Below are 24,953 nucleotides of genomic sequence, written 5' to 3' on the forward strand. Positions count from 1 at the left end.
CAAATGATCTGTTAACAAATTCTTAGTTCAGAGAAATGGTAGGAGTTTCATCTTGCAATCCTTTTTTTTTTTTTTTTTTTTTTTTTTTTTCGAACCTCACGAAGGGTCATCTAGGTTTTAGGAAGAAAACTTTGATGTCCCCTATTACAATTCATTTTGTGGTGAAGCCGTTAGCAAAGGGTGTGGAAGTTGCAGGATTGAGAATGTGGATCAGCAAGACCAATCGTGAAATAAGACTGATTCTAAGACTTTAGGTGGCAGCGAACAACGATGAGTGGGGACCTGACAACAAAGAATGGCCTAGTGAAGCAATTGGAAAGACGTTGGGAGAGGAAAAGAAGCCCAATGAACCCAATGAGGTGGATAAACTGAAGAAGGCTTTGATAGATTCACTCTATGGATCTGAAAGAGGCTTGACAACCTCTAGTGAGACAAGATCTGAGATCGTCGAGCTCATCATATAACTTGAAGCTCCAAATCCAACCTTGCTCCAAGGAGATTTTTTTTTATAAATTTTAAAAAGTTAAATGAAGTTTGATAAAAAAAAAAATATTTATATTTTTCTTCAACCCCATGGGTAAAATGGTCATTTTAATTCAAAGTTAATAGAAACATGATATGAAGTTTTGGAGAATTTTTGCTAAAAATTTGGCAAAATTCACTTGGTTCAACAGGCTTCAAACTTTTAATGCCACCAAAACCAAAACATGCAAAAGATTGACAAGATATTGCTGATAACTCCGCGAGAAATCACTGAATGATCAATTTCTAGTTATATATTGGCGATGTTTTCAAGAGTTTTTGGCAATTTCTCTCACGATTCTATGGCTGAATCTTCAAGATCAACGAACAATCTTACCAATTATGTCTCAATGATTCAAGCCTAAAAAGACAATGTGCCAAATGTGATTAGGGAAGAGAAATCTACATAGAATAATTTATGAAAATAATTCAAATTAGAAAGACATTTTGTAGCAGAATCCTCAAAATCAATTCACAGTCTTATCAATTATATCCCAATGTTTTAGGCCCCAAAAGGCAATGTGCCAAAGTGGTTAAAGAGGAGAATATAAATGGAAAAATTTATGGAAACAACTTAAATTATAAAGGAATTTTGTAGTAGAATTTTCAAGGTCAACGGACAATCTTTCCAATTATGTCATAGTAATTTAAATATGGGTAATTTTCATCTCCGGACCCCCCGAGGTTTGGTCCATGTCATTTTTGTCCAAATAAATTGACACTTTGCATCTGCCACCCCCGAAGTATCCAATAAGATCAATTAAGGACAAATTATAAATTTTATGACCAAAATACCCTCACATAAATTTTTACTGAAAATGAAAGGAGTGGGTATTGTGCAAATTCTTCCTGACATGATACAGTTTTATTAAAAAGAAGAGCCAGATTTCGATAAGTCCGTCCATCATTAATTTGTATTGTACAAATTCTTCCTCTTCAACGGTCACGATGAGAAAGAAACAACCTGAAAAAAAATATAATAATAATAACCCCTTTTTTTTTTTTTTCTTCCTTTTTTTTTTGTCTTCAATCTTCTTCCTCTTCTCCTCTGTGTTGGGAGGGGGGGATTTGGGAAATGGATTACTTGATGGATCTTGAGAACCAGGGAAAGAAATAGGAGTAGGGGGGGGGGGGGGGGTGGAGGGTCTCCAGGAGGTCGGGCGCCGGGGCGCCCCCCCCCGGCCCGGGGGGCCGCCAGGGGGCCCCCGGCAAAACCTAAACCAAGACCCCCGCGGGAGCGGGCGGGGGGGGGGGGGGGGGGGGGGGGGGCCCCCCCCCCCCCCCCCCCCCCCCCATTTATATTTTTTTAAAATTTTTTTTTAAATTTTTTTTTTTTTTTTTTTTTTTTTTTTAATTTTTTTTTTTTTTTTTTTTTTTTATTAAGTTTTTTGAAATAAAAAAAAAAAAAAAAAGGACAACCCACTTTCTCCCCCACTGGGTCGGGTGTTTTGTTTATTGTTGGGGGTTTTTTTTTTTTTTTAACGTGTGGGGGGGGGTGGTTTTTTTCCCCCCCCCTTTTTGGGGTGTCCTTCCCTTTTCTTCTACTAATAATCAATCTTCTTCCTCTTCTCCTCTGTCTCTTATTTTTCTTCCATTTATGTCTGTGTTTTTGTTTGACTTTCTAATGTTTTATTCCTTCCATTTATTCATTGAATCTATTATCTCTTGCTTCTCTGAATTTCTTCTACAGCTTCTTCATCATCGTTGTTCTCCAGAGGATGGAATTGAAGACGATGAGTTTACTGAGACGGAAGGCTAAAGACATTGCAAGAGCAACTATAATAACAGTGGAGCGCTACGAGAATGCTTGAAGAGGGTGGAGATGGAGAACCAAACACGGCAGAAAATGAATAGAGAGAATGGAATCATGGTTATGGCCCTCAACACCGCCTTAGAACAGGTGAAATAATAACTTTTGTTCATTTCCATCTGCAGAAGTAAAAGTGGAATCTTGTTGTGACATCTCTCTGGAGCATTACAGAGAAGAAGAAGATAAAGAGGAGGAAGAACATGGCTTGCAAGGCCTATAGTTCTGAAACATCGAGCTTTCTTTTCCTTCCCTGCAGGCATCACTGTTCGTGCAGGTCTAGTGAAATGTTTCTCATTCTTGCCCTGTCTGTAATTCTCCAAAAAAGGCTCTGAACTGTGGGTTTTCTGTATGGTTTCGGTTTGAGTTTACTTTTATTTTACTTTTGAATGTCATGATTTCATCTAAATGAAACACCTTATTCTGCATTAGTCAATCGTGCTTGTTTCAAATCGGAGGGAGTGAAGAATGTAAAAGAATCAAAGCGGCCATAGCTGAGGATTTGGAGGTTTGTTGTTTAATGGAGTAAAGACCACTCTTTTGATTTTCACGGTTAGATTTAATTGTGAAGACATGATACAAATCTAACGGTAAAATAGATGTGAGGGTACTTTGGTCATAAAAATCATAATTTGTCCTTAATTGATGTTATTGGATATCTTGATGGAGGTAGATGCAAAGTGTCCATTTATTTGGACTAAAAATGGCATGAATCAAACCACAGGGTCAGATGAAAATTACCCTTTAAGATATAAAAAAAATATGTCAAATGTAGTTAGGGTGGAGAATTTATATGGAAGAATGTGTAGAAAATAATTCAAATTTGTCAAGTTCCAATGTATTTATTAGTATCAAATTATGTCATCATTCAAATTTGGGTTTCAAATGACTTTGAAATAACCCCGAAATAGGGGCCAAATGTGCTCAACCTGTTAATAAGGGCATTTTTGTAAATAGAGAAAAACCTCTAAACGAAATGGAAATTGGAATAACGAAGGTAATTCCGCTGCTTCGGGCACTCGTCGCGGTCTCCGGTGACTCAGGCCGTCAGGCCGTCTTCTCCGACTCGGTTGCAGCGGTTAATATCTTCTCTATATTCGCCGTTTCAGATCTTCTGGTGGTGTTATTGCGAGACGCAGAGCAGTTAACTCAAGGTCATTTGAATAAATCTCAGAATCGATTGATTATCTAAGGTTAGTCATTGTTCGCAGCTTCACACTGAAGAAAACATGAAAGTTAAGGGTTCTAGTGAAACTTGTACGTTGTTTTCTTCTTCTTAGCTTACTATTTGGTTTGATACGTGAGTACCTACTCTGCCAGAGTTTGTAGTCTTGCTGATTGATGAGCATTTTCATTTTGTTGGGGGAGCCAATGATTCAGGGAAACTGGAACAAGAATCTTGAGTTTTGATTGATTTTTGAGTAGAATTTCATTAGTATATTACCTACTACATGTGCAGCAATATGTGATATCTTTCCGATGTTAGTTAGTGGAGGAAAGATGATGCCTTTCTCGATATTTTTCTAGGTCACCTGTGCAGCCAATAGAAAACACCCAAATGCTCCCAATAGTCAGCATTTAATCCTACGCAATGAGACTGTTGTCTGCACTACTCATAGATTATTGCATTTGATTCATATAATTACAGGACTTGTAAAACAAACCATACGGTCTAGCCATTGGCATTCTCCCAAGTTGACAACAGTCTTTTGGTTTACTTACTGGCTGCCAAAAGCATCTCATCCTGCACATGGGTTTACCTGAAATTAGCAAATCCGATCCAAATCCAGGGAACATGTATCCATTGTTTGACTGAGAACAACCAACATGAAGAAAAAAATGTTAGGAGCTGGCCAGGTAAATAAACTTTCCCTCATATTCAACAGAGCCAAATGGAATCCCACTAGAAAAACTTACACTGCCCTGTGAATTGAAGAGTGATTTCAGAATTTTTTTTTTAAATTGTTTGCCATGAGTAAATCGTCACATGCACATCTGGTAGGATACGCCATGTATTTCTTAGAGAGAGGTAGATGTTGTGGCTTTATGATGGAGATAAGAAAAAATTGTCTCTATGCTATTATTTTGTTTATTAGGTTGAGAATGTTTTTTGTATAGGTTCTTATTATTGCTTGTAGAGCAGCTGTATTAAACTCATTTGCATCATTGGCATATGTATTTTATGGTGCTGGATTTTTTTGAGAATTATTTTTGTCATTCTAAGTTTAATTACTGTATGTATACACACCTGTTGCCAATCCATTGCACTAAGAGATGCTGAAAAGGATGAGATGCCCAGGCTGTTATAGCCACCTATTCCCCTCCCTTTTCTTCTACTTGAGCTCCTCACTCTCCTTATTTTTTTATGTTATTTCCTTGCAACTATTCCAGGAGATCCATATGTGAATTTGTTGAACACCTTTGAAGACCTTATTTAGACTTGCAAGGCTACTACCATTGGGGTTTGGCTCCTGGTTTGTGAGACAACTTTTTTTCTAGTCCTGTATCGCTGATTCAACCTGCTTCACTACAGTTAGAGCTCCTGTTGAGCTCCAACTTTGAGGTTCCATTCCTTTATTCTGGATCTCCACTCGATCTACAAGAGGACCATATCTGAGACCTGCACATTGGAAAATCAGAATTCCTAAGACCAGCACCTTTTGCTCTTTGCTTCTTCCAAGCTATTGCTACAACTTGGATCAACCTATTGGGGCACCTGAACAGGCATTGTAGACAATGTTTGGATCCTGTAGTCCAACACTTGTATCTCCCACCTCTATCATTTCAGCAGAAATCAATTGGCTTTTTTGTCTGAATGCCTATTACCTTCTGATAAGACCCCGATCTCAACAGAAGAACAATGGTGGAATTGACACACACAGATAATAATAATACTGAACTTTAATCAAATAATCTTTAGAACAGAACACACTACAGCAGTAGAACAGCAGTAGGTGATCCTATTCTACCTGAGAGAAATTGCCCTCTCCCTTATTTCCCTAACAACTCAAAATGCATCCCTCTCCTAATCTCCCTTCTCCTACTAATAGTAATTATTTTTCTATCATATCTCTTAACCAAATCACTCCAAATCCATTCCTAAAAGGCAGGCTGTATCTCAACAGAATTACCCCAAATTTATTCTTATAAAGCAGTCTATATTTCTCAATTATTTCCTTCCATCCTTGGCTGCTGTGCAGCAGATCTTGAATCTTGCTTGCCTTGCCTGCGAGTATAGACTCATGAGATAAGAAGTCTATCAATACTCCTCTCCAACAGTCTCACCTTGTCTTCAAGGTGAAAGTCTGGAAAGTTGGATTGCAAGGCAGTAAAGTCTTCCCACGTATTCTCACAAGAGGGAAGCCCTTTCCATTGAATCAGAACTTCCAACACCCTCTGAGTAGAGAAGCGAACATTGACCAAATGTTTTGGTGTGAGGTGCAACTTGCCGTTTTCTCGCAAACATGAGGGAAGAGGCTGGGGAACCATGTGCTGTCCAACAGCGGGCTTCAACTGCGAAACATGAAACACAGGGTGGATGCGGGTCCCAGCCGGTAACTGCAACCGATAGGCAGCTGGTCCCACTTGCTCTAGAACTTGGTATGGCCCAAAGAACCGATGGCTCAGCTTTTCATTTGGGCGTTTGGCAAGTTTCTAGAAACGATAAGGCTGAAGCTTAAGGAAGATCTCATCCCCAACTTGATAGCACACTTCCCGGCGATTAGGATTTGCGGAAGCTCGCATCTGATCTTGGGCCCCCCGGAGGTTAGATTTGAGATCATCCAGTACCCGATTTCGCTCACGAAGGAATACATCAACATTATCTACCTTGGAGTGGCCATCCTCCCAACGCAAGAGAGAAGGCGGATCACGGCCATACACAATCTGGAACGGCGTCATTTTAGTGGCCGAATGAAATGTCGTGTTATACCAGTACTCAGCCCAAGGTAACCAATTAATCAAATCCTTTGGTTGGCGAGCGCAGAAACAACGTATGTAAATCTCAAGGCTGCGATTTACCACTTCCATTTGGCCATCTGTTTGTGGATGGTAGGCACTACTATACTTCAGGTAGGTGCTAGCTAATTTGAATAACTCCATCCAAAAGTGACTAAGGAAGACATGATCTCGATCAGAATCAATGGAGTGCGTGAATCCATGCAGGCGGATAACTTCCTTAGTGAATGAGACAGCCACATCCTTCGCGGAATATGGGTGCGAAAGAGTAAGGAAATGGGCGTATTTTGAGAGATGATCAACTACCACCAGCACTGTATCCCCGCCTCTAGTCTTGGGTAACCCTCCAATAAAATCCATACTAATATCCTCCAAAATGCGTTTTGGTATTGGCAATGGTTGAAGGAGACCAGCTGGCTTCATAGCAAGATATTTACTTCCCTGATAAGCATCACAACTAGCCACAAAGTCACAAACGGCAGCCTTCATTCCCACCCAGTAGACCACAGCCGCCAATCGCTTGTAGATCCGTAGAAACCCTGAATACCCACCGAATGGGGTGGAATGATACTTTGACTTGGGAATAAGTGTGGACCCCTCAGGGATGACTAACCTGTTTTTATAGAGTAATGTTCCTTGGTTTAGCTTGTAGCTAGGGTAGTCTGGGGATCCCTTCATTAAGGCATGAATAATCTTCTGGTAATGTTCTGAGGCGTAAACTTTTGCGTTTAAACTCTCACTTTCTTGCGAGGTTTACTGCTGCCATAGATAAAAGCTGCATATCACCCTCTGACCGTCGTGAGAGAGTGTTGGCGGCTTTATTCTCACTGCCCGGATGATACAATATCTCAAAATCAAATCCTAAAAGCTTCAAGACCCACTTCTGTTGATTAGTAGCCACAATACGCTGTTCCAACAAATATTTCAGACTTTTTTGATCAGTTCGTACTTTGAAATGTCTCCCCATCAAGTAGTGACACCATTTCTGGATAGCAAGCACAATTGCCATTAATTCTTTCTCATATGCAGACTTGGTTTGTGCGCGAGGTGACAACACCTGGCTCTAGTAAGCAATTGGATGGCCATCTTGCATTAAAACCGCACCTAGCCCAAAACCTGAAGCATCAATCTCCACCCAAAACTCCTTTGTGAAATCGGGCATAACCAACACAGGGATCGGTTGTCATGGCCGTCTTTAGGGCGTTAAACGCCGTTGTTGCCTTGTTATCCCACTGAAATGCGTCTTTCTTCAATAAGTTAGTGAGCAGAGCGGCAATCTTACCATAATCTTTGACAAATCTGCAGTAATACGTGGTTAACCTTAAAAACCCTCGTAGGGCTTTAAGATTTTTGGGTTGGAGCCACTTCACCATGCACTTGATCTTCCGTGGATCTGCCGCTACTCCGTCTTTAGATATGATGTGACCTAAATACTTCAGTGTAGCAACCCCAAACATGCATTTTTTTTGGTTGACGACGAGGTTGTGTTGTGTGAAGAGTGTAAAGGTGGTTCGTAAATGACCCGCATGTTCCTCCATGGTCCTGCTGCTATACACCAAAATATCGTCAAAGAACACCAAATAAATTTTCGCAAATGTGCTCGAAATATCTCATTCTTGAGTGATTGAAATGTGGCCGGAGCATTTGAGAGCCCAAATGGCATCACTAGGAACTCGTAATGCCCATTATGGGTACGAAAAGCCGTCTTTTCCTCATCACCGTCCGCCATTCTGATTTGGTGGTAGCCTGCTTTCAAATCAAGTTTGGTGAATACCGTGGCTCCTCCTAACTCATCCAATTGTTTGTCAATTGCGGGAGTAGGGAACTTGTCAGGAACCGTTAGTTTATTTAGGGCACGATAATCCACGCAGAAACGCCACCCGCCATCCTTCTTTCGGACCAACAATACCGGACTGGAGTAAGGACTCATATTAGGCCGTATCAATCCTGTAGTTAACATTTCCTAAACTAACCTTTCGACCTTGTTCTTTTGAGAGTGTGGGTAACGACAGGGTTGAATTTTAGGTGGTGTACTTCTCTCGGCTAGCCGTATCATGTGGTCTTGTTTCCTCCTTGGCGGCAATTCAGTGGGTTCCGCAAATAGTTGAGCAAAATCGATTAATAAATTGGATACAGCTGCACTCTCGTGTCCCTCTATAGCTTCACATTCGGGATGCTGAGGCTGTAGCCCATATCCATCACCGCCTGCCTGAACGGGCTGTAGCACGCTTTTCAATGTCATTTCCAATTGCAGCAAAGTCGGATCCCCATTTAGTTTCACGGGTTGTCCCTGCCACTCAAAACTCATGGTTCTCAAATGCCAATTACTTCTGACCTCCCCTAGTGTTTGCAACCATTCTAGGCCCAAGATTGTGTCAATGCTACCCAAATTGAAAGGGTAAAAATTTTGTACAAAGATCTCACCGCCCAAGTGAATCGGAACCTGTCGACAAACTCCAGTACCTTTGCTAATCGTTCCATCCCCCAAAGTGACTTGAAATTTTGTGTTATGGACCTCCAATCCCAACGGCTCCACCTACTCTTGAGTGACGAAATTGTGCGTTGCGCCACAATCAATCAAAACGATGATCTTGTAGCCATGTATCTGCCCCGTCAATTTCAGGGTATGTGGGGAATCGATTCCCACCAAAGAGGTATGCGAGAGTTCCGTCTCAAGCACAGGTTCAATTTCGACTGTAGCACTGTCGTCATCGAGCACTCCTACCGACGTTGCAACTTCTGGATTATCGTCGTCATGTAGGAGCTGCAACCTTAGTTGCTTCAGGGGGCATCGATGGCCTTTGGTGTATGGAGCGTCGCACCGGAAGCATACTCCTTTGTCCATTTTTTCTTTAATTTCTTCCTGGATAGCCACCGCGATCGTCCTGAGTTTCCTGTTGCCGCTGTAGTTGCAGATCGAAGCTGTGAGGAAGAAGACGATGGTTCGACTTTCTGGTTTGGGCAAACTGGAGTGTTGAATCCCTAGTTTATTCTGGTTCCTTGAGCTGTACCGGTTCCTTTATAATTGGTGTTGGATGGGCTGAAATTAATGTAGCGTGGGTTTGAAGTTTGGGCTGTTTGAGTGGGCTGGGCCCAAGAGGATTTCTTAAATTTCCCAACTCCATTCTTTGCCTCCACTGCTTGGGCCAGATCCATTATTTGGCTCAGATTAGTGGGTCCAAATAATCGAACCTCAGCTCTCATATCTTCGTTCAACCCAGCCAGAAATACCCCTTTCAACCGTTCCTCTTCTACAGCTCCAGCAGCCGCTGCAAGTTTCTCAAACCCCTCTCTATATGCTGCAAACGTCCCAATCTGCTTATGGTTAATCATCGCCTCTTGGGGAGTCTTTATCTGTGCCGAACTAAATCGCTGGATCACTGGCTCTTTCAAACCTCTCCATGATAACAATGGCTGCTGTAATTCTCAGAAGCGTATCCACCCCAATGCTGCCCCTTCAAAACAAAGAGTTGCAGTTCGGAGTTTCTCTCCATCGCTCAGTTTATACAGATCAAAATACCTCTCAGCCCTTGCGATCCACCCCATCGGATCTTCCCCCATGAAAATCGGCATTTCAAGTTGCCTAGGAAGGAAATCTCTCGACTTCTCTGTTTTGCCCGTTCTCTTGCCGTATTCTGGAGTCCCATCGATCTCAGACATCTCCGGCGTTAAGGTATGCACATCGGCTGATTTTCCTTTCAAAAACACAAACCTTAGTTTCTCTCTGAAGTCTTCATTAGCCTTTTCTCCTTTTTCTATTTGTTATGCTAAGACCCCTACTTGTCCTTGAATCGCTTTCATGATACTCTCCAATTCCTCTACCCTCTGCTCCATTCGGCTCTTTACCATTCTCCTGGAATCGATGGCTCTGATACCAGATTGATAAGACCCAAATCTCAATAGAAGAACAATGGTGGAATTGACACACAGAGATAATAATAATACTGAACTTTAATCAAATAATCTTTAGAACAGAACACACTACAGCAGTAGTAATTACTTTCCTATCATATCTCTTAACCAAATCACTCCAAATCCATTCCTAAAAGGCAGGCTGTATCGCAACAGAATTACCCAAATTTATTCTTATAAAGCAGTCTATATTTCTCAATTATTTCCTTCCATCCTTGGCTGCTGTGCAGCAGATCTTGAATCTTGCTTGCTCTGCCTGTGAGTATAGACTCGCGAGATAAGGGGTCTATCACCTTCTAATTGTTGACCTGTCTATATACTCACATCATGCTACCATAATTAGGTCTACCTAAGTTTCAGGTCCATCCGAAGGTTGGACATTGGGATTCTGCTATTCCCTCAATTTCTGGGTAGCCAAACCTCAAACTGACCTATGGCTAACGGGTTCAATTTCTGCTTGGGTTGTATTATATTGTGGGTAATATTGGGCTTAAATTACTTTTAATCTAGCCTTAATTAAGTTCTGGTATCATACTATCATAGACCCAAAGGTTGTGCTTGGCACCTTGGTAAGTGCTCACTTGGCGAATGCTTGGTTATGGGTTCAAGTCATGGAAAAAGCCTCTCTGGAAACAGGGATATGGCTGTGTAGATCTGACTTTCCCAGACCCTGCTAAATGTGGGAGCCTTGTGCATTCGGTACTATAGGCTCTAACTGTAGAACAATTGTTCCCTCCTGTTGCTGTCATGGCAGTTCTGGTATCATTGACTGCATTTGATTATTTGGTTTGAACGGTGGAATATATTATTTTTATTTGGTCTGAACTAATGAAACAGAATTGTCCAAGGAACAGCCACCTCAGTTTTGGTTGAGTTTTACAAATATTATCTTACATTTGGTTAGAAAAGTTGGCATATAAGGTCAATTACAGCTTTACCCCTGGATTGACTGTGATATACACTTCTGGGTATGTCTCGTGAAAGAAACCTAGTAATTTTTTCATGAAGTTCGGTTATAGTGCCAAACATGATGGTGGGAAACGTACCACAACAACTAATGCAGTGTTGATTAGGTGTCCGAGCAGGGCAGCTATCTAAGATTCTGTAAAACAGAACCAGCTTCAAGCAATTTTCAGTTGGGTTGTTAGTGGTGTTGCAGGGTGCTATAGAAGTCTGCTGGGGCTGCCACTCAAAGAAATGTCTGATAAAGTAAGTTCTAGATTTGAATGCAATTTGGTTTGATTTAGAGTACTCACAGTTAGAGTTGGTTGAGAGGATTTGGGGATTCGAAGTAGAGGGCCTAGAAGGGGAATTAAGGACTGCAACTAGGATCATCAAATGGTGATCTATTAGGGTTGATGATTCCCTTTGAAAGAGGAGATCTAATGGTGTAAAATGGGGTTTCTAATAGGACAACACTTGGGAAGATAGGTTGCAGGTCTACTAGCTGTCAACAGGGGGAGAAATCTGAATTCAAGAAGGGGAAGAAGAAGTTGCAGAGCTGGGGACTGTTTCCGGCCTGAGTAATCCCTTGTGGAGCATTTGCTTGGCCAAGGAGAGGGCTGCCCACCAGCATCAAAGGTCCCACACCTGGTAACTAGTGAATTTCATCTCCAGATGTTGATTCTCCCAGACAGGAAACTTATCAGCCTTCATGGCATTCAAAAACCAAATCAGTTTATAAAATCCAGAACTTCCTTTTGTTCATCCACAAGGGGCTTTAAGCAAAGGCTAATAGCTGTACAATAAAAAGTCCTGTTGGACTGAACTTAAAAAAATAAAAGAGTCCTAACCTATAAGATAATATCCTACCTAATCCTAACTATCAGCCTACCTTTTTCAAAGGAATTCTAAACAACTACATAATCACCAGACTACCTTTTTTAAAAGAATTCTAAAACAACTGAAAAACATCTATACAATCTAATACAGATTAGGCCACAGAAAGAGTGAGAAACTATTATCTTACCTAATCCTAACTACCAGCCTACCTTTTTCAAAGGAATTCTAAACAACTAAATAATCTCCAGCCTACCTTTTTTAAAAGAATTCTAAAACAACTGAAAAACATCTATCCAATCTAATATGGATTAGGCCACAGAAAGAGAGAGAGAAACTAATTTTTAGGATTTTCATACTCATGTACCCATGTTTTAGATCTCCATAAAGTTGGCAGATTACAACTTACAAGGGAAAGGCCCAACCTATATACCTATCAACCCTAGGTTGTTTTCCTTATGAAAAGAAAGGTCTTTGGTGCTGGATCCTGAATCTGCATCTACAACTCAACCTTACATAAATCCTTTTCAAACAAAGTAAGGAATCTCAGGTCAGAGAAAGGAAAGTGAAAGTAAGAGAAGTGGTTTCGTTAAAGGCCTGTCAAATGTCGTTTCTCTTCTTCTTCTGTTCATGGAACACTTTTGGATATGAACGATATAAGGGAAAAATTTATCCGGAATTCCATGTGAGTATATACGAACATCAGAGGAGGAATTTTCGGTTAAGTGAGGCAACTGGGAAAAGGGCAGATGTGAGATCGTTCCCTTTATGTTGCAGAAATGTATCCCCCCACTCCTCTTTTTAGCAATTTTCTTGCAGTCTCTTTTTGTTTCTCAAAACAGGAATATTCAGCTTCCTGACATCCTTCCTAGATATCCATGTCCCTTTGTTTCCAGTTTACTGCTTTGCTGGGATTCTTAAAAAAATCCTATTCAGCTTCCTGTTGAAAAGTGAGGGATACAGGGAGAATATTTTGGGTAGGTCTATGTCACTTGTGATGTTAATGATTTCTGAGTGCCTCCATTGTAATCAGATTCTTTTAATTATTATATACCTGTGATCTCATTTAATCCTCTTAACTGCTTGTTTTTCTATTAACCTGTTCATTTGGCAGTGTTACTAACTGTTTCTCTGGAGTTCCCAGACTGAGTTCTAGAAACCTCTATTCTGTTAGGAATTGATGTCAGTTTGTGATCTGTTCTCTGTCGATGGGCTTTTTGTTTGCTTTTATTCCTGCAAGAGTGTATTAACTTAACCCTGTAGTTACCAACTGTAGTTTTTGGGTTTTTCACTTGCTTGTCCTCTGTGGAAAATGGGTTTTAAAAGTTTTGTTCTTTAGTTTTCCAGTTGATTCATGCATCAGTAAATTGTTGCAAGGCTCATTTTAAAATGGACTATCCCATCAAGAGATAACGAGGAGGCAGCCTGATTTAGGCCTCTTTTTGGTAGAATCAAGAACTGCTATATAGAGAGGAACCTTCCCATCAGCTTCCTGCCTCCTTTTGGGGATATTAGATGGTGTACTGAAGAGGTTACCTTGACCTGGGTTTGAAGGTCTGATTGGGCACTTAATCTTCTGTTGTAATAAATCACAGAAATTGGATACAGGTTTCAGGTTTTTACTGTTTTGACTGTTGACTCAAATCCAGCCATTATTGTGTTGCTGTATTCTAGGTTCTGTTATTCTAACAGTTTATGATCATGCAATTAAGTTTGACTTTGATGTAGACTCTGTTTTAGGGTTTTATTAGATCCTGTGAAAAGAGTAGCATAACATAAACCTATGGTTCATTGCACCTAACCCCTACCAGTAGCCCATAGTTAAGCATGGATAACTTGGCGCATATGAGTTAGATTTTTCATTAATTTGCAAGCATGGAGGTGATCAAAGTAGAATAGAAACATTTAAAACTTTAACTTCTATCTCCTCATATATATCAAATATGGTCAGCTAATGTAGGATAAACATATGAATGTAAAGGTAACAGGTTTATATGAGTATTTGTGATGGATAACAGTCATCTTCAAAATCTACAGCAGAAATCATGTCAAGTTTTAATTTGTAAGTATATGTGGTTAGACATAACCTCATCATATACCTTCTGGTTACGTGATAACATATGTATACTTCCTACCTTCTGAACCTTTTACTTCCATTAATATTTTAGGATCTTTTATAGCATCTATGCATTTAAATATTGTGGCTTTTTTGGTACCTAACTGATGACTTAGAGCTCCTCTTTTAGAATTGGTTTTTGTGCTGTCAGCAGTCATCCCCCTGTCTTCTCTGAATCTCTCTTATGGACCATTCCTAATGCATTTCCTTGCAGTATTTGAGTGATTTGGCTTTCACATTTATATTTGTAGTATGCCCCAAGTTGATCTTAGTTAGAGTGCAAGTAGTTTAAACTTAAATCCTTGAAATGGTTCAGATTTTATTGTTAACACCAACCAACATTTTGCAAGTTGTCCCTAAGCTCAAGTTTTGCATTTGTTCAAACTTCAAAACTACAGCAGAGTCACTTAACTCGTATTCTCCCTCCAAAAAAGACCCTAAGGCTGCGTTTGTTTGCTGGAATAAAGGTGGGGTGGGAAAATTCTTGAAAAAAGTGTAGATTTCTTACTTTTTCCATAAATCCCAAAATGGTAGATTGTTTGGTTGCTTGGGGTGGGAAAGTAAGAGATTCAAGGAAACTTGTCTGGTGATGTGGCAGCCCAACTTTCCCACCCCAAACCATTTTAAAACCCCACATATTTGGTGGGAATTTGTGGGAAAGTTGGGAAAAGTAAAAAGTGGGACCCACCACTATCACTTTTCCACAAAACCCTTTCCTTTCCTTTCCTTTCCTTCTCCCTCACCCCACTACACATGGGGCCCACATGTTTTTTTTTTCCACTCCTTTTTTCCCACCCCACCTTTGCAAACAAATGCAGCCTAAGTCACCGTTTGTTTGTAGAGGTGGGGTGGGAAAAATAAACATGTGGGACCCATAGATAGTGGGGTGGAGAATAGGAAAGGAAAGGAAAAGATTTTGTGAAAAAGTTTCAAATGGGGTCCCACTTTTGTTATTCCCCACACTTTTTCACAAAATCCCACCTATAGAGTGGGACTTTGAAAAGGGATGGAGTGAGAAAGTTAGCATGCCACATCAGCAGACAAACTTCCTTAAATTAAGGAAGTTTGTTTGTCAACTTTTTAGCCCCATTAAACCAAACAAACCATATTCACTTTGAGATTTCATGGAAAAGTTTAATTTTTCAAACTTTTTCCCACCTCACTTCAGATTCAGCAAACAAACGGTGCCTAATGTTTACTCTCCAATCCTACCTGAAACTTTTAGTGCTTTCAATCCCTTTTTTGTTCGGTAATATATGCTAGAGTTTAGACCTCTTTAATCAAGATAGATTCCAACTTGTATTTGATCTGTTATGGTCCATTTTTTATCTTGCATTTGATTGCTTTCATTCTATCTCTTTCTTGGCAGAGATAGTATCTCCTTCAATTTCCTATCAAGAGTTTGACCAATCCACTGTTGATAAATTGATACCTCAGGTCTTAAAAGGTGGTTCTCAATTATGGCTTTTCATTCACGATTGTGTTGTCTGCAATTTCTTTCATTCCTTAGATGTTGATGAAACTTTGAGGTTTATCTTTGACCAATACAAACTCTTGTGTCTTATTCTTATCAGCCATGGATGATGAAATATCTGGTTCATTTCGACGCACATCAGGCCGGACCCGAAAGGTTGCTGCAAAAATGGTTGCTGCCCTTGCAAGCAGTGATAATAGAACACAAGTATGTGATCTTCATTTGTGAAACATGCCAAGTTTTAGTTTCAGCGCGTTTATAGATCAACTCTCTTTTGATAGAAAGCATACAACTTTTGACTCTGTACAAGTATATTTTACGGTGCTCCCATGTAAAATAGGGTTCAAAAAACCCTCCTCTTTTTTAAAATTTTTTTCTTTTTTTCCATTACTTTGTGGGTTTTTTTTTCTTTCTATGGAAGACATGCCAGTAACTACTTAAATTGAAAAATAAAATTGATTCTAAGTTCTGAAAATCAAGCGTTACCCAACATACTTGTCATTGTGTTCACAAGCACAGCCTGGCCCAACCATAGGTCAGCATCTTAGAGGTTGGTCCTGCCCTGTGCAAGATCAGACAAGCCTAGGGTTTGGAGGGAGGATATGCTTTTTGTTCATTTTTTTTTGGGGAAAATCCCCTTGATCTACGTTATTTAAAAAAGATTTACCTGATACAATGTTTTAAAAAATTTCTCTAACGGATTTTGTTTTTAGAAAAATTTACCTAATCCCTAGTTTAATGCCAATTGTTCCCGCCCAACAATTATTTTAATCCACACTGTTGAAATTATCCTTTTAATAAAGTCTTTTTTACATATATACTTCAAGGTATCATTTCCCACGTTTTTCAAATTTTTTTTTTCTTCTTCTAATTTACTTCTGAATTAGTTACCAATCCGCAGGTCGAAAATTTGTTCCTAAAAGTTTTTGAACATAACCGGAATGGGCTATGTTTTCTAGGATCTTTGCCATCTCATAACCAAAGGTATTGATTGATTTCCTGGGAATGTTCTATTTAGGCAGCCATTGCTCGTCTGGAAGCTTTGGAAAGTGACAATGTAGGACCAGAGGTGATAGAGCTTAATGATGATGATGATGCTTCTCTTGACGATGATGATCCAGGTATATCTCCTTCTTCTTGTTATAAATGTATAATCGATGCTACCAAAGCTGAGTCTTGAGGCAGAATTGTTTGCACTCATGGCTCACTGTCTGAATTTCAGTTTTGAACAGTCATTGTCTGTACAAGATCTAATTTTAGGTGTGTTATTATGCTCTTGATCAAGTTCAACTGTCTCGCCCATCCATAGCTGTATTTGGCAATCTGTATATTTGACGTGAGTTGACTGTCATTTTCGTTTGGACTAGGGGTAGTGACTCAGACTTCTGCTTCTTTTCTTCTCAAATCTGCTAGTGTTAAGATATACTTTGGTCAAGAGAATTTTCACTTGGATATGCTGTTGCTTGCATTGCTTCATGAAGAGGCCATTATAAATTTGGGTTATTTGCTTGTCTGATGTTTTTACTTGTATTCATGTTTACAATTTTTCATTTATTTATGGGTGCAGTACACGTACAAAAAAGGCAGTCAAAGAACACAAAACGTAAAACCCGGCAGGCAAAAGCACTTGAGAATGCGAAGAAGGCCCCAAGAACATTCCTAGAACTCTTACAGGAGGTGAGGAGCGAGTGTGTGTGTGTGTGTGTGTGTGCATATACATTCTGCAGCTTATGCATGTGTTTCAGTCTATTATTCTAAAGAACATAGGCAGCGAACCTTGGTGTAATGCTAAAGTTATGCCATGAAAAACTGTTGATTGCAGGTTCAGAACTTGGAAACAGCCTCTCCTGCAAAGCAGGGGACAAGGCAACTTATGAAAACTTACGCAAGGAACTTTTATTCTGATGAATCTTTTCATTTCTTTAAAAACAGGCAAATTTGGAATGCTTGCCTCCACATGTTCCTTCTTATTTAAGAGCAGCAGTGGGACCCCCAAGCTCAACTTCCCGTCGACATTTCTGCACAGTATGTGGATTCACAGGAAATTATACATGCATAAGGTGTGGTGTGCGCTTCTGTTCAGCTCGTTGCCAGAATGTACACAATGATACTCGTTGTTTGAAATTTGTTGCCTGATTGCTTGGTCACCAGCAAGGCAAAATGCTCAAAACACCTTCAATGCTCAACTCTGTACATGTTTCATGTGAATGGCAAAAATTACTTGGGCTGTTTTCGAAACGGTAGAAATGAAAACCGTACATAATTTGATTGCTTGGTCACCAGCAAGGCAAAATGCTCAAAACACCTTCAATGCTCAACTCTGTACATGTTTCATGTGAATGGCAAAAATTACTTGGGCTGTTTTCGAAACGGTAGAAATGAAAACCGTACATAATTTTTGTACTTCTTTCTTGTCTCCTAGCGGAAGATTCTTCAAAAAGCCCATACTAAAGTTGGAAAAAAAAAATAATAATAATACACAGGAAAAATTGAACGGATGTGGGTGTAAGTCAGAGGGAGATGAGCTTTAAAGTTGAAGCATTTGACTTCGCATTGGCAATACCAAAGCCTTGAGAGATGAGCTGCAAAGTCTTTATCAAGATTATTCGAGGATTTTACATTTATTTGATTGATCATCGGATTGTAAACATGGTGAAGGTATCTAAGTCCTTCGGCAGCTCCAATAACTATTGTCAGCTCTGTATCCAAAACCACGCTTTACTTTCTTCCTGGTCCTGCTTTTCTATAATTACCAATAAAATAGTGGCTGATGCATCACAGCCGACTATGTACTTTTCACTCCTTAGTAATATCCTCATAGAGGCTCTGTCTGTGGATCAAGACTCTAGTGTTTACCAGAGTTGGGGGTGTTGTACACAGCCTTCATCCCTGTTTTCAAAGAAACCATTCATTAGTTCCTCACAATGCCTTCTAAGCCATTTCCTTTCTTCTTCTTCTTTTTTTTTTTTTTTGGGGGGGGGGGGGGGGTCATTTGTAAGTAGAGGCAAGGCCAGTGTTTAAATAGGGTTGAGACGGGTTTTGTGTTTCTTGGCCCCATGATAGCCAGACTAGGCTTGGGTTGAGGTCTCAGACTTTGGCAGGACTAGCCTAACCTTGTGTTATATAATATGCTTTTAATCTTTTTTCATTGTGACCAATTGATAATCAGTCCAAGTCTCCAAATAGACTCTGGAAAATACCTTTTCTTTTAATAAAAAAGAGGTAAATATCACTTACCTCCCCTCTTAGCTAAACAAATAGCACTTAGACCCCCTTTTAGTTGGATAATGTCACTTACCTCTCCTCTTACCTAGTAAATATATCAAACACCTCCTTTCTGTTAACTTTCTAGGTTAAATTTAACTTTTATCATTAAATGTTTTTTTAAAACTCCAAACTACCCCTGGTTGAAAACACTTTTTTAGTTTAAACCCTAAATTACCGTAATCACCTTAATAGTTAAAATACTAAAACCCAAATTATCTTTAATTATTAAAACCTCGTACCATTTTTTTTTAATTTGTCAAACAACTAAAAGAACACGTGCGTCGCATCTTTAACCCTCTAGTAATATTACACAGGTCCTTACTATATATGTTTATGCTTTGTTTGCGTCGTTCGTTAAATGTTTTTTGAAAACCCCAAACTACCCTTGGTTGAAAACACTTTTTTAGTTTAAACCCTAAAGTAATATTACACAGGTCCTTACTATATATGTTTATGCTTTGTTTGCGTCGCTCGTTAAATGTTTTTTTAAAACCCCAAACTACCCTTGGTTGAAAACACTTTTTTAGTTTAAACCCTAAATTACCTAATCACCTTAATAGTTAAAATACTAAAACCCAAATTATCTTTAATTATTAAAACCTTAACCTTGTATCATTTTTTTTAATTTGTCAAACAACTAAAAGAACACGTGTGTCGTCCTTATACTATATATGTTTATGCTTTGTTTGCGTCGCATAGGGATCAATCGATCTTTAACCCTGGGATCAATCGATCTTTAACCCTAAAGTAATATTACACGGTTCCTTACTATATATGTTTATGCTTTGTTTGTGTCGTATAGGGATCAATCTTTAACCCTAAAGTAATATTACACAGGTCCTTACTATATATATACGAGATAATCAACTCCTCTCAGCCCAATGTGGGACTAAAGTTTCCGTTATAAAAACCATAATATAAAAGACACAAATATTTATATAAGAATATAAAATAATATTAATTAAGTTTTAAACATATATACAACACACTCATTGAGAGATTTCCTCCATGGACAAAGCCAAAGACCATCTTCGGTGGATTATGTTCCAACAAAATTGTAGTCATTTAAAATTTTTTGAAAAAAAAAAGTCGGGGATTGGGATAATAATATGCCTAAAAAAAGTCGTACCCACGACCTCTTTAATAAGAGGTGTTGGTTTCACCACTAGAACAACTCTGCGTTGGCTGAATGTTTTATTTTAGTACGATATTTTGAAAGCATAAAATATCCCCACTCCTAATACTAATCGAACAACATTACTTGTATAAATTCAAAGAAGCCTCGCTCCTTACTGCACTTCTTCCATCTAGCACACAAGAAGTTACAAAGTTGGCGAGAGAGAGATGAATCCACCAGCACCACCCGCATACATTTGTGTTGGAATTTATTAATATGATTAATAAATTAAATGCCCAAGGGCAATATTGGAAACTCATTATTAGGGCGGTTACAAAATAGGGTTATATATTTTGGTAACCACCGCATTAGTGAGTAAGTGTGTGATTCATTCGCACGAGATTTATCTCTGAGAAACGGCGGCTCCATCTCTCTCTCCCTCTCTCTTAGAATCGCAGGCTTGGAAATTTTTCCTTTCCTCGTTTTTGATCTTCATTCCATTAATCCACGGCATTTGGGTTGTGGATATTATTCCCTTTCCCAGTGATTGTGGAATCTCCCCGGTAAAGTTTTGGAGGTGGAACGAGAACGTGGATCTAGACTTCCGCTGCGAATACTTCACAAAAAAGGGAAAGCGAATCTAGGTAAGGAATCTTTCCCCCATCAATTAATTGAATTGAACTATTTTTTAAGTATTACCAACATTGGCATCAGAGCCATTGGTTCCCACGTTTTTTTGTTCCTCCCCATTGTTTAATTTTATTGTATGGATCTAATGGGAGGATCAAGGGTTTAATACGAAACCCATGGGAGAATTGATAGGGTTTTTGGAAACCCTTAATTTTGATTCGGATCCTAGTGGGAGATCCTTGTGAATTTCCCTAATGAAGATTTGCATGAATTGATAATCTATGATGATAATTTTTTGTTTAAAATTTATTGTTGGATTTTTTTCATGTGTTTTTGGATGATTTTTTGAGTGAAAAAAGTGTTTTACCCCTTTTGGAAAAATTCGTCAGAAAAACCGAAAACGCCCCCCCGCGGCCGCGGAGCCGGTCCAAAGCCGGCGCGGCGGGGGGCTAAGGCAACGGACGCGGGGGTTGGATTGGTCCCGGGCCTCTTGCCCTGGCCCGAGGGTGTTGGGCTGGCCTGGGGCCGTGGGGCAGGGGGGCGGCCCCGCTTCTGTGTGTTTTGTTGGGTCCTTGTTTCCGCTGTGTTGTCTGGGGGCGTTTGTTGGTTTGGTCTCTTTGGTTTTGCTTTCTCGGTTGCTTGTGTGTGTTTGTGTGTTGTTGTGTTTGCGATGTTGCCTCCTGTTGTGTCTCTGTAATGGTGCCCGGCTTGTTGCTCCCGGGTCCGTGGGTATTTGACCTTTGGCCCGGGTGCGTCTCCTGAACCTCTGGCCGCTGCCGTCCCCACCTGAGGAAGGTACCACTGCACGGTATTGCAGGAACCTTGAGCTTTACAATGCCTGGAAGAGGAAATACCGGGTAGCTAGGATCAGTATCCTAAGCACCATGAGAAATGACCTGATGCTTCGGTTTGAGAAGCATAGGACTGCAAAGTCTTTGTGGGAGGCTGTGAAGTTTCTGTATGGAGGGACTTCCACCACAAGAGGCCGCCAGCTCAGACTCACATTTGACTGTTATAAGATGCGCTAGGGTCACACCATGAGGCAGCATATAACCATCATGTCTAACATGATTAGTGAGTTGAGCGCATGTGGGCGCCAGAAGACTGATGAAGAGCAAGTCTCTGCGTCATCAGGTCATTGCCTAAGTCTTGGGAGCAAATGAAAATCTTCTTGACTCATGTTGATGAGGTCAAGACATTTGATCAAGCGGCCAAGCACCTTGAGCTAGAGGAGGATCGGATGTTGGCCGATGTCCCTCACACTGAAGTAGTTGCTGCTGAAGCAAGCACTAGTAAGGGTGCAGGCTTCAAGCGCAAGAAGGAGAGAGCTCAACCTCAGTGGTCTAGGAAAAGTAACAGAGGTGGGAACAGAAACAATAGTGGTTTATGAGACATGGTTTTTAGAGTTGTATTTGAAAACAATTCTTTGGTTTTGTATCTGGGTGATACAGTTTATGGTTATGGTTTTCTTCTGAATGGTTTCATAGTGCTTTTGTTTGCCAAGAAACTGTGTGTATTGTTTCTAATTTGTGGCATGCTAGACTAAGACATATTGGCTTAGATAGGATGAACAGGTTGGCAAGAGAAGGTCTCTTAGGCCAAGGTTCATTATCTGATTTGCCAACCTGCGAGTCATGTCTAGTAGGAAAAGCAACTAGAAAACCATTTGAAAAGGCTTTGAGAGCCTCTCTTCCTTTAGAACTTATCCATTCAGATGTGTGTGGACCCATGAATGTGCATACTAGAAAAGACGGTCTTATTTCATCACATTCATAGATGACTATACAAGGTATGGTCACTTTTATCTAATTTCTCATAAGTTAGAAGCTCTGGAATGTTGTAAGAAATTCATGAGCTTAGTTGAGAATCAGTTATATAAAAGGATTAAAACTCTTAGAACGGATAGAGGTAGAGAGTATCTCTCCGATATGTTCAAAGGGTTATGTGATGAAAAGGGGATATCTAGACAACTTACTATTCCAGGGACTCCATAGCAAAATGGGGTTGCTGAGAGGAGGAATAGAACCTTGCTAGACATGGTGAGATCCATGATGGCGCAGGCAAATCTACCCATCTCTTATTGGGGAGATGCTTTGCTGACTGCGGCCTATATCCTCAACAGAGTTCCAACCAAATCGGTTCCTTCCACACCATATGAGTTGTGGACCGGAAGGAAGCCAGATTTGAGTTACTTGTGCGCATGGGGATGTGTAGCATATGTTCACTCTACTTCTCACCAATATGGAAAGCTTGGACCCAGAGGAAAAAAGTGTATCTTTGTGAGATATTCTAAACCCTCAAAGGGCCATGTCTTCATTGGACTAGATGAGAATGAGAGGAGAACGAAACTTGAGTCTAGGGATGCAACATTCTTGGAGAATGATTTTCCATCTCTTTCAGGAGTTAACAAAGAATCATCGGAATTCTTTAAGATACAAGATAGTGGTCTTGTCACTCCAGGGATTCAGATTCTGGATAATGAACCTGGGGTTCATCCAAAAGATCCTAGTGGGAGTGGGAATGCAGATGTAATAGCTACCTTAGACGGTGAGCAATCTGACATGCACTTGCGCTGTAGTGGGCGCGGGCTAGTTCCTCGTCGACGTTTCGACATAGAGGATGAAGCCTACATGGTAACTCCTGAAGAGATCGACTGTGAGATGACTTCAGTCGATGAGCATGAACCAAAGAGCGTGCAGGAAGCTCTTGCAGGGTCAAGCTCAAAGGAATGGTTGAAAGCAATAAAGGAAGAGTTGGAGTCGATGAAAGTTAATCATGTCTGGGACTTGGTTGACTTGCCGCCGGGCCGAAAGGCAATTGGGAACAAGTGGGTTCTCAAGATCAAGAGAAAGGCGGATGGATCTATTGAGAGATTCAAGGCTCGTTTAGTGGCTAAGGGCTACACCCCAACGAGAGGGCGTTAATTATGAGGAAACTTTTTCCCATGTGGTTAGGTTTGCCTCAATTCGCCTCATACTAGCTATTGTTGCTCAGTTGGACTTGGAGCTTTATCAGATGGATGTAAAAACTGCTTTTCTCAATGGAGAACTTAAGGAAGAGATCTATATGGATCAACCTCAAGGCTTTGAAGCTAATGGACTTGAGCGCAAAGTGTGCAAGCTTAATAAGTCCATATATGGCTTAAAGCAAGCATCTAGACAGTGGAATGTGCGCTTCCACCAAGCTATGATGGAAAATGGTTTTTCCATGCCTGAGGAAGACCACTGTGTTTACACCAAGAGATCTAATAATAATTATGTCATTCTGACACTGTACGTAGATGACATACTTATGGCTAGCAATAGCAAGGAGCTATTGGAAACCATTAAGAAATGGTTGTCCTCCGTATTTGATATGAAGGACATGGGTGAAGCAAGCTATGTGCTTGGTGTCAAGATTGTCAGAAATAGGCAAAAGAGATTACTGGGTTTATCTCAAGAGACCTATATTGACAATGTTTTGACGAGATACCAGATGCACAACTACAAACCATATTATACTCCAGTGGAGAAGGGTTTTCATTTGAGCCTTGATATGGGTCCTAAGACTCCAGAGGAGAAAACTAAGATGGAAAGAGTTCCATTTTCCAGTGCAGTGGGTAGCCTTATGTACGCTATGATGTGTACTAGGCCGGATATTTGTTATGCAGTGGGTTTGGTTAGTCGATACCAATCAAACCCGGCATAGAGCACTGGAAAGCAGTCAAGAGGATATTGAGATATCTCAGAGGAACAAGTAACTACATGTTGTGTTACCAAGGATTGGATTTGCGCTTAGTTGGCTATAGTGATACCAACTGGGCTGGAGACATCGATGAGCACAAATCAACCTCTGGATATGCTTTCTTGTTGAATGGCTGGGCCATTTCGTGGTGTAGCAAGAAGCAGGCTTGTATATCCCTCTCGACCATGGAAGCAGAGTATGTGGCATGCTCAGCTGCGGTTCAAGAGGTTGTTTGGTTAAGGAGATTCCTTCGACATACTGGGATTGTGATGACATCCAAAGAGGCTGCCCTTGTCTATTGTGATGGTACGGCAGCTCTTAGCTATGGCAAGGACCCCAAGTATCATGGGAAGACCAAACATATACAGTTGAGATATCACTTTGTTAGAGACATTACATCAAGGAAGAAAGTTGTACTTAAGCACATATCTACTAATCAGATGGTAGCTGACCCTCTTACAAAACCTATAGCCAAGGATGTTTTTATTTCTCAAGTAAAATCCTTGGGCTTGTGTAGATTGTGACTTAATTTTGTACTAAGACTTTCTTATTATTGAGTAATATGAGTTCATTCCAGCATTTATTTTATTCACTTTCTGTGTGATTGTGTTTTTCTAGCATAAAACAAGATATGTCAATAGGCAAGAGA

The 24,953-nt window shown here is 40.2% G+C and overlaps 1 protein-coding gene across 5 annotated transcripts; it reads left to right on the plus strand.

The window, feature by feature from the left end:
- Window positions 1–3,291: 3,291 nt before the first annotated feature.
- On the plus strand, window positions 3,292–18,031 carry SEF (HIT-type Zinc finger family protein). Of its 5 annotated transcripts, none has more exons than XM_089159714.1 (6): window positions 3,292–3,522; window positions 15,463–15,540; window positions 15,668–15,774; window positions 16,586–16,688; window positions 17,135–17,244; window positions 17,500–18,030. In XM_089159714.1, the coding sequence occupies exons 3-6, from the start codon at window positions 15,670–15,672 to the stop codon at window positions 17,701–17,703; spliced, it is 522 nt and encodes a 173-aa protein (XP_089015840.1). In that variant the 5' UTR covers window positions 3,292–3,522; window positions 15,463–15,540; window positions 15,668–15,669; the 3' UTR covers window positions 17,704–18,030. The 5 variants fall into 5 exon arrangements, with proteins under 5 accessions (XP_089015840.1, XP_089015844.1, XP_089015843.1 ...); XM_089159718.1 differs by having other exon boundaries at window positions 17,390–17,627; XM_089159715.1 differs by lacking the exon at window positions 3,292–3,522 and adding an exon at window positions 10,638–12,662.
- The last annotated feature ends 6,922 nt before the right edge of the window (window positions 18,032–24,953 follow it).

The sequence above is a fragment of the Hakea prostrata genome, chromosome 6 (assembly GCF_041222555.1).
Source record: "Hakea prostrata isolate BN-2017 chromosome 6, UWA_Hpros_2, whole genome shotgun sequence".
Classification (NCBI taxonomy): domain Eukaryota; kingdom Viridiplantae; phylum Streptophyta; class Magnoliopsida; order Proteales; family Proteaceae; genus Hakea; species Hakea prostrata.